The sequence below is a fragment of the Penaeus chinensis genome, chromosome 7, assembly GCF_019202785.1.
Source record: "Penaeus chinensis breed Huanghai No. 1 chromosome 7, ASM1920278v2, whole genome shotgun sequence".
Taxonomy (NCBI): domain Eukaryota; kingdom Metazoa; phylum Arthropoda; class Malacostraca; order Decapoda; family Penaeidae; genus Penaeus; species Penaeus chinensis.
The window spans coordinates 6,974,688-6,984,687 of NC_061825.1; the positions used below are offsets into that span (position 1 = coordinate 6,974,688).

The window sequence follows — 10,000 nt, forward strand, 5'->3', positions numbered from 1 at the left end:
GGAGGGCCATAAAGCGAGAGATAAGAGAGAGAGAGGAGAGGCTGCCGACGTGGCTCGCGGTCCACTGGTGTCAGCGCCCCCGAGGACATGCACTCGCCTCGGGCCTAATTTATCCTAATAGCACGAGCCTCCCTCTCTCTCCCTCCCTCCTGTCGCCGAGCTACCGAGGTAGAGTGGAGCTTATTCTTGTGTCTTGTTCTGCAAGTGACAGGTAGTGGGGAAGACTCGAGAGGGGAAAGGTATGGGGCTTGTCAGAGCTGCGTTAGCGGGGACTCGATTAGGGTCCGGAAAGATAATTGGCAGGTATCCTTCACCTGTCTCGTACTGTAGGGAAGTGTAATCGAAGCGTGCAGGCTTTCACTCAGAGCTCGTGAGGGAAAAACAGCTGGCTGGTCTGCCCGAAGGTCAGGTCGGTCGAAAAGAGCTTTGTAATATCACTACAGGCGGTGAGCTTTTGTCTTTGTTGAGAGGAAATCTTCTGGAGGAAAGTGAAAGTGGAAATTGTTGCTTCTCTGATATGCTCTTTGGTGACAGTCACTGTCCTTGAATTGTGTACTTCCCTTGTGAGAGGGATGTTCTGTGACCATCAGGAATGTGAATGAAAAGGAGTATTTTTGATTGTATAGGGTACCGTTATGCAGAAAGTGTGTGATGCAGTTAGTAGCAAATTTAGTATAGAGTGAATTGATGTATGCTGTTCTGTCTGCAGAATCCAAGTATAACAAACCTAATGGTAATAAGAAGAGTGGTGCAGTATCAGGTATTCATAAGAAATTTACTTGCCTTTGCTAGAGTGTTATAGGCATATGCCACTTAATGAGACTGCATTGTCGTGGTGCATCACTCTAGGAGAGACCTTTGTCATGGTGACAATCAGTTGATGGTCCATTGGCTTTGATGGCACATTGATATAACTCCCCTACAAGCAGGATTGTGATGGGGCCCCTCCTCAAGAAGATTTTTGCTATTCATAATTATTCCTTGTTTACCGCTCAGTGGATGGATGGGTCATCTCAGATCATGTTGGGGTTTGAAACTGTTGAGTATTTTGAGCAGCTGTATCAGGTAGACCCTCCAGCAGTTAGTATTGATGCAATTGATATCACAATCCCTGTGCAGGACCCACCCATCAGCAAGGAACCTCCTACCCTAACTGAGAATAGGGAGGCGATCTCTAAGCTGAAGGGTGGGAAAGCTGAAGGCATATGTGATATCGCTACTGAACTTCTATTGGTTGGGGATGAACCTATGGCTCAGAGCTGCATACAGTCTTGGTTGCCATCTGGCAGTCTGGATCCATTCCCCCGACCTGTGGAGGGGCATGGTCATCCCTCTCTGGAAGGAGAGAGGGGATCGAGACTATAGTAACTACCGTGGCATCACCCTGCTCAGTATACCAAGCAGAGTTTTTGCCAACAGTCTTCTGAAACAGACTTGGTTCATTGCGAATTGCTGTGGGAGATCCATAGACTTAAGGGGTTTCTGATACAGATTATTGGTTTAATAGCAGGCCAATATACTGGTACTGGAAGTACTGTAAAATGTGGTAGGGACCTGTCGAGCTTTTTCACTGTTAACTCAGGGGGTAGGCAAGGCTGTGTCCTTGCACCAACACTTTTCAACACTTGAATGGACTGGATAATGGCCAGAGCTACAGGAGGTTTCCCATGAGGGATCCCTGTGGATGGTAGCAAAGGGTGGATGCCCCCGTTGATTGATTAATTGATTTGTTTACCATGTTATTCCCCAGATATTTTACTTATCCTCCCTAACTATCTGTGCAAACATCATTACAATTGCAGGTATCTGGAGACAGAAACTACCATAACAGTGCAGTAGGTAGCAGTCCCACAACACTAAATTCATTATTATTGGTATTGTGCACCTTTTGTATAGAATTACTATACATTTACAGTAGCTGGTCTTTAAACATCCACAGAAGCTTAAAACAAAAATGGTAAATGATTAGTAGACACCTATATGTTTGCCATTGCCGCACGCCAAATGGCACAATTGCTGGATCTCCAGTAACAGTTATTAAACATTAACAATGTATATTCTAGCAACATAGAGTTAGCAGACCTCACTGACAATACATCATCAAATATGGAATTAGTTTCTCCAAGCTCACACTTGCCAGAATACACATGATAAATATTTGTTGGTCTTTGCAAGAGCCCTTTACCACTATTGGGTTAGTCATCAGATGGTAGACCTTCTGTTATAGAAAACTGCAAGTTTTAAATCAATTTACACAGATCAACCAATATAATTGCCACATATAGACATGTGAACTCACAGCTTGACTAATGTTTCTTCTTGTTAGCCATAAGTGGTGCAGTATTCCATAAATCATCATCATCATCATCACTTATTGTTGATTCTTCCATTGCTTGTTCATTAGTGCTTTCAACATTTCACAAAATTTATACATTTTTATGATTATTTGCATGTCTAATTTGGTTTTACTTTCCTTACAGATATACTAAAAAGCCAAGATGGGGTCGGATAAGAATGGTAAGCTTTAATTTTCATTTATTTTATTTATTTATTTATCTATTTATTTTATTATTATTATTATTATTTTTAATATTGAGTAATTCTCATGGATTGAAGTCATATTTTGAATATGTTTTATTGTATTTTTGCAATTGTCTTCTTGAAGCTAAAAATATGTGGAAGACTATACTTCACTAAAGAATACATTTAACAGGAACTGTAATTTGACCGCACATTCTTGTTCCAGCACAAGGGCACATCCTCAAATATGTGAGCCTGGTAACGCTCACAGTACAAAACTCTGCTGTTGCATTAAGTATGCGCTATGCAAGGACTCGGTCAGGAGATATGTTTATTGCATCCACAGGTTAGTCATTGTGTCTTTTATTGAAGACTACAGTATAAAGTAGATGCAGATGTGTTGAGGAAACAGTGGATTCCACTAGTTTTTTCTACAAAAAGAAATGGTAAACAATTTTCTTTAACCAAACCACCAAAGATCTATGTTCTGCTCTCTGTATTTTTTTTTTTTTTATGAATTTTTTACATACAGATGGCTCCATATGTGCTCAGCCACCAAGGAGTCTGTCAAGTGGGAAACTGTGTTTTTCTTTTTTAACCCAATGCCGTCGGGGAAAATGCTGTGCCCATTTTCTATATTTTTTGTGAAATGTCTGCTCATAGATGGCTCTGCTAGTGCTTAGCCACAAAGGAGTCAATTAGTAGACCTTGTGACCATACGTGATTTGAATTGGCGGGAAAAACGTGTTTTGTACTAGTGCTATGGATATCGATGGTGTTATTTTTATTATAAACATTATAATTATTATAATGTTTTTTAATATTAGTAACAGCAAAATAAGATAATGTAAAATATTTCGTAAATCAAAGAAAAGGGTGAACGGGCGAGACGGGCAGTACTCCTAACTGGCTCATTGGTGACTTAGTACAAGTATAGCAATCTATGTGTATAAACAATCAAACAAGTACTAACAGTGGGCAAAGCACGTGTCTACCCGTCGTATCCGTCGGCAAGGGGTTAATACAATTGATATCAATATTGTTATAGATGTTATAATTATTATATTGTTTTTAAAGTCATGGTAACATTTAAGACAATTAAATTATGCAAAAGACCCTTCCCAAAAGTCGAGGAAAAGGGTAAACAGGTAAGATAGGTAGGACTAATAACTGACTCCTTGGTGATTAAGAACTTGAAGAGCCATTTATGAGCAAATACAATAAATAAATTTGTATTACAGTGGAGATCAATAAGATCTCTCTCTCGTTCTCTCTCTATTGCGCTCTGTCTCTCTGTCTCTCACTCTTTCTCTTTCTTTCTTTCTGTCTTTCTTTCTTTCTTTCTTTCTTTCTTTCTTTCTTTCTCTCTTTCTCTCTTTCTCTCTTTCTCTCTCTGTCTCTCTCTGTCTCTCTCTGTCTCTCCAGTTTTGGACTTCAATAAAAAAAAATATATATATATAAAGTGATAAATCTTACACAGCATTTTATTTGCAGCTGTTGTGATGGCCGAGTTTGTAAAGCTGTTGGCTTCTCTGTTTCTAGTGTGGAAGCAAGAGGGATCTGTGCAGGTAGGGCTTAAGGATATTATGAAGTATGTTTGATTGTAAACCTTCCTTTTTCCCTTAACACAATTAAGATGACGTATTAGTCTGGTGATCAGTTGACAGCTGAAGAATGACAGAAGCCTTATGCATATATATCAAGGTAATAATGTGGCATGCATGTGATATACGGTATGTATGGTGTGTTTGTGAAGACTTTTGAGAAAGGGTAAAATGGATCTGGTTATAGTATACCTGCTGTTTGCATTGATATTCCGCTGTCAGAATACTAATCAGGCCAAAGCAAAGTCCCCTGTAATTGTTTTCATATTTTGCTCTTGTGGAATTATGAAGACCTGGTAATATACAACAAAATAATTATATAATATCATGATAATTGTATGATATGTAGTTATATTTTTCTTGCACCAAAAAGTCTCCTCTTCCAAAAGAATACAATAGATTTTGGAAATTAAATGTATAGATAAGTATATTCTAGAAAAATATATTTATATTTGTATCAAAGTGCAGCACATTAAGTTTATATCCGTAATACTGTAGAAATGATAAGCCTGTTTTAATGTGATCTGTGATGTACTCTTGTAACTCCATTTATTTGTTATTCTTATTTTCTTGTTTTAGACAGATGACACTAATTATAACATACTTCCGCAGCACTGGTTCATGGCCCTACACACCCAGATATGGCAGCAGAAATTAGACACTCTGAAAGTGTGTGTTCCTTCATTTATTTACCTTGTGCAGAATAATCTGTTGTATGTGTCTGCCTCCAACCTTGATGCTGCTACCTACCAGGTAAGGTTAAAAGGAATTACGTACCACAAGTTATTCCCAATGTTTTTCTTTCTTCATCTTCATCTTTTATTCATTCATTATTATTATTTAATTAATTTATTTACTTTATTTTCATTTATTTAGTTATTTATATATATTTACTTTTTTTTTTTATTATTATTATTTTTTTTTTCACCCTTTTTACGAGGTCAGTGGAGTTTAGGTTGAAACTCACTAGTCTGTCAGCTTTGATGGTTCAGATCAGCGATTGGAATCTGATGATTAGTTGTCAGGTGTTGTCAGTTAACCCAATGCCGCCTGGCATATCATGTACATACATGCCATGCCCACTGTGTGTTTATTTTATTAATTGTTTTTACAGATAGATAGCTACACTTTTACTAAGTTACCAATGAGCCAATTACGAGTACTGCCTGTCTCGCCTGTTTACCCTTTTCCTTGATTTACAAAAATATTTTACATTATCTTATTTTGCTGTTACTAATGTTTATAACATTTTAGAAATTAAATGTCTATAATAAAGATAACCCAATCAATATCCATAGCATTTGTAAAAAAAACATTTTTCCCACCAATTCAAGGAAAAGTGGAATCAGTTAAGGTCACAAGGTCTACTAATTGACTCCTTTGTGGCTAAGCACTAGCAGAGCCATCTATGTACAGAGACCTTTCACACACACACACACACACACACACAAAAAAAAAAAAAAAAAAAAACAGTACAGGTATAAAGAAATCTGTAGGTATTTGTAAGTTTTGATCTGTAATTCAGTGGAGCATAAGCATTGATTTGCCTTTTTTTTTTTTTTGTATGTAGGCATTGATTTGCATATTTTATGCATATCTTTGCTGGCATTGTTAATTTCCAAGTTTACTGGACTAGTGAGGTTCAGCCTGTACATACTGAAGTCTTGAATCACATACTTTCCCAGTGTACTGAGAACCCTCTAGTGATATAATGCAGAACAGATTGAATTCCTTTCAATATTATCACACTTGTTATACATCTTGAAAGAATAGCATACATTATAATGTTGATTTTTTAATCTTGCAGGTGACATACCAGATGAAGATTTTAACAACTGCCATGTTTGCGGTTCTGATTTTGAGAAAGCAGCTCCGTGGCACTCAGTGGTTAGCTTTGGTGTTCCTGACTGCTGGCGTAGCTCTGGTGCAGCTGTCTTCGACCGACACAGGCTCCTCAGCCAGCTCTAGTGATCAAAATCGTCTTTTGGGTTGTGTTGCTGCAATTGCAGCATGTTGTTGCTCAGGATTTGCAGGAATCTACTTTGAAAAAATTCTGAAAGGGTCAGATGTTTCAGTTTGGGTCAGAAATGTTCAGCTGTCATTCCTGTCACTGCCCTTGGGTGTCATGACTGCATACATGAATGACTTTTCATCCATCACTGAAAAAGGGTTCTTTTTTGGGTATGATGGGTATGTGGCATACTTAATAGTCCTCAATGCCGTTGGAGGCTTGTTAGTGGCCATGGTCGTTAAGTATGCAGACAACATTTTAAAGGGCTTTGCAACTTCATTAGCAATTGTGTTATCTACAATTGCCTCAGTATTTATGTTTGGTTTTGTAATAACATTCCAGTTTGCAGTTGGCACCGCAATGGTGATTGGCTCAATCTTCCTGTACAGCCACGAGCCAAAGAAACCAACAGCCAACCCCATGGTAGGAAAAGTGTGATGGTGCTAATTGTAATGGTGTGCAGAATTTTTAACTAAATGCCTTCTTTCATTGTGAAGCACCTTGTTTTAAAACGTAGCACCAAGCACGACACTATGCTTTTCACCACTTTTAGTACCAAGATATTTTTTTAGCACAAGACACTTGATAATATCTGTTGAATGCCAAGTGAGTGTGGAAATACTAACTTGTTCAGATAAGGCTCTCGAGTTCTCTTTACATTATATGAATTTTATTATATAGTTTATATACTTCTTAAAATTCTCTATGCACCTTGACATGTTTAATGCTGGTGGTAAATGCATGACAAGAAGGGATGACTAAAGCTTGTGGGGCATTATTAAGCACAGCAAGTGATATACACATATGGTTCTCAGAAGTTTAAGTCAGTCAACACAAAAATATATATATATTTACACAATATAGCTAAAAGATAAAAGTAGCATATAGATAGAAAAATTGTTATGTGCTCAAATAACTTTTTTTTTTTACCATGTACATTCAGAATAAGTTGTTGATTTTTTATATATAAAATGTCAATAGGAATATTGAAAAGTCGCCTGTTTCTTATGCCCATGTAACACTCCTTTTATGACAGGGTAGCACCACTGGAGCTGACGAGAACAGCTGTGCGTAAAAAGCTGATGATTCTCAAGAATCTTCAGGGACTATTCCAAGCCAGTGTTGCTGTCTAAATGTCTAACTTTTTTTTTCTTATTTATCATTCTTAATTAAAAAAGCACTATTGATGTTTTGATAATTGAGTTGGTATATTTCATACAGTGATGAATAGCTAATTCATATTGGGAAAGGCAGCTGGCACCTAATCCTGTTTTCTATAATGTAAATTGTTGGTTAATGGTATATCATTAGTGTTGTGGTTATTAAATTCCATAGACAGTATTATATAATGCCAGTATTAATTTGCTTCCTTTTCGTTATGTCCTTTGCTGGATTATCAGTGCATTTCTTATAAATTTTATTTTTTTATATTTTTGTTTTTAGTCAGGTGAAGGATTATTGTATTTGATTAATGCTTTTAGATATATGTGTGGTATGGCACAGATTAGTATCTATACCATTGTCTCTCTCTCTCTCTCTCTCTCTCTCTCTCTCTCTCTCTCTCTCTCTCTCTCTCTCTCTCTCTCTCTCTCTCTCTCTCTCTCTCTCCTGCTCTCTCCCCTCTCTCTCTCTCCCTCTCTCTCCCCCCTCCCCCCCCCCCCCCCCCCCCTCTCTTCTCATCTGCTCTCCCTCCCTCTCTTCCTTTTTCCAGCCCTTCCTTCCTTCTTTCTTACACCTCCTCCACACCCCCACTTTGCCTCATCTTCCTTTTCTTCTCTGTGCTGTCTGTTGAGCACAAGCTGAATATAACTTCAGTAAGTTCCTCATTCCTATTGTTAATGAAAAGTTGTTGATAAAAGGTTGTAAGTAATAATTCAGATATTTTCCTGTCATTCTGTCACTCTGCTTGTAAGTAATAAAAAGTGATTATGCTCTCTGTTGCTGTTAGGGCCAAGCTTTTGGTAACATTATGCATGATTTCAGTTGTTTTTTTTTTGTATGCCTCTGCCAAAGTTGTTTGAAGTAAACCAACTCCTCCAATGTATTAAGTTCAAATTAGTAAGCATGATGTGTATATATCTGGAATATAAAAAGATTAATGATTGGATAAGTAGATACTGTGCTGATAAAGATGAACCAGAATTTAATGGTTTGAGTTATTTGTATAGTATAGCATAAGTTTTAAAAGAAGTAGTGTTGTCTGAGATTTACACAAAAAAACATGATTAATATGTAAAAAAGAAGTAGTTTTGTCTGAGATTTACAAAAAAAACATGATTAATATGTAAAAAAAACCCAACAACATCTAAAACTTGCATGGGTCTCTAAATCTGCCTGATGTAGTAGTTTTATAATGTTTTATATGTTATTGCATGAAAGCCTGAAGAGGTATCCAGGTTACACATAATTTGCTTCAGCATGAAGGAATTACACTTTTGCATAGAAAATATGTGTAAATAAAGGTGATTCTGTGTAGATGGCTACTTGCTCTTTGTTTAAACTTGTGTTGTTATTTCTGTACCATATACTATGTACTATATTTTATATGGTTAAAAGTGATTAGGCTTGTATGTGATTGATATAAAATTGTTCCCTAATAGTTGTAGAAGGAAAAATAGTTCGTGAGAGTGAATTGCCAATAATTACATATCAAAATGAGAGATTGTAGTATTTTCTTTTTTTTCTGATTTTCTTTTTATGATTTTTTAAATTTATTTTTATTTTTTAATTATTTATTTATTATTTCTCTCTCTTTCTCTCTCTTTCTCTCTCTTTCTCTCTCTCTTTCTCTCTCTCTTTCTCTCTCTCTTTCTCTCTCTCTTTCTCTTTCTCTTTCTCTTTCTCTTTCTCTTTCTCTTTCTCTTTCTCTTTCTCTTTCTCTTTCTCTTTCTCTTTCTCTTTCTCTTTCTCTCTCTCTCTCTCTCTCTCTCTCTCTCTCTCTCTCTCTCTCTCTCTCTCTCTCTCTCTCTCTCTCTCTCTCTCTCTCTCTCTCTCTCTCTCTCTCTCTCTCTTTTTGAAGAATACTTTGTATGTTAGTTCTGGATTTTTTTTTTTTTTTTTTTTTTTATCTAAAGGAAATGTTAGATCTTGAGGACAAATAATATATGATTTTCATCAAGCATTTATTTTTACTTCCCATATAACTACAAAAGCTTTATTACTTTGTAGCTCAAATCAGTTATTTACCAGATGTGTAAATATTTCTTCTATGCCGTAGTTTATCCATCAGTTTGTAATGGTGGCTGCACGAGCTAAAAGCTTTAAAAATGTAGGAATGTTGAGATCTGATTTCTTTTCTTCCCATTTTGCTACTTCTTTTATTTTCATTTTATTGAGGAAAAAGGATACATTGGAGCTCTAAAATGCATTTATTTTTTTCTCTCTCTTTTATTACTTATATGAGTAGTCTCCTTTTTTATTTTGCAAATTGATTTTTTTTTTTTTTTTTTTTTTTTTTTTTTGTGCTGAATATGTTGTTTGTCTTAAACCACGTTTTTTTTCTGTACATTTACCAAAACACTGCTTTTGGTGCTGGTAGTATAAGTGATTTGTTTTTCATGATTGCATATAAATTTCTGCATAATAGGTTGAATGATATGTTCATAGTTTTAGTGATTGATATTGATTTTGCAATATAGTAACTTCTTGTTTATCCACTTTTGATTTAATGAATGAATTGTTGACATTGTTTCTTACTAGATTTATATAATGTGGGACATATTTGACCACTGATTTTCATGTCATGTTCTGCTGAGGTGTGTTTAGGACGTTTTGACATTTATTATATTTTTATGGAAAGATGTTATCTGAATTTATTTGATTTTAAATTTATAAAGAAAAGAATGTTACTTAAACTTAATTGATT

At 36.0% G+C, this 10,000-nt stretch overlaps 1 protein-coding gene across 2 annotated transcripts in view; it reads left to right on the forward strand.

Moving 5' to 3' along the window:
• The window catches only part of LOC125027215 (UDP-galactose translocator-like), a 10,639-nt gene that overhangs the window by 178 nt on the left and 461 nt on the right, over positions 1–10,000 (forward strand). The window contains exons 1-7 of one of the 2 annotated variants that reach the window (XM_047616158.1): positions 1–168; positions 2,481–2,517; positions 2,747–2,866; positions 4,015–4,088; positions 4,737–4,877; positions 5,932–6,558; positions 7,172–7,685. The exon at positions 1–168 is cut by the window's left edge and continues 178 nt beyond it. In XM_047616158.1, coding sequence (XP_047472114.1) covers positions 2,499–2,517; positions 2,747–2,866; positions 4,015–4,088; positions 4,737–4,877; positions 5,932–6,558; positions 7,172–7,210 — 1,020 coding nt within the window. In that variant the 5' untranslated portion in view covers positions 1–168; positions 2,481–2,498 and the 3' untranslated portion in view covers positions 7,211–7,685. Of the gene's footprint in view, positions 169–2,480; positions 2,518–2,746; positions 2,867–4,014; positions 4,089–4,736; positions 4,878–5,931; positions 6,559–7,171; positions 7,686–10,000 lie in introns of those variants that run through there. The other variant, XM_047616159.1, reaches the window with a different exon arrangement.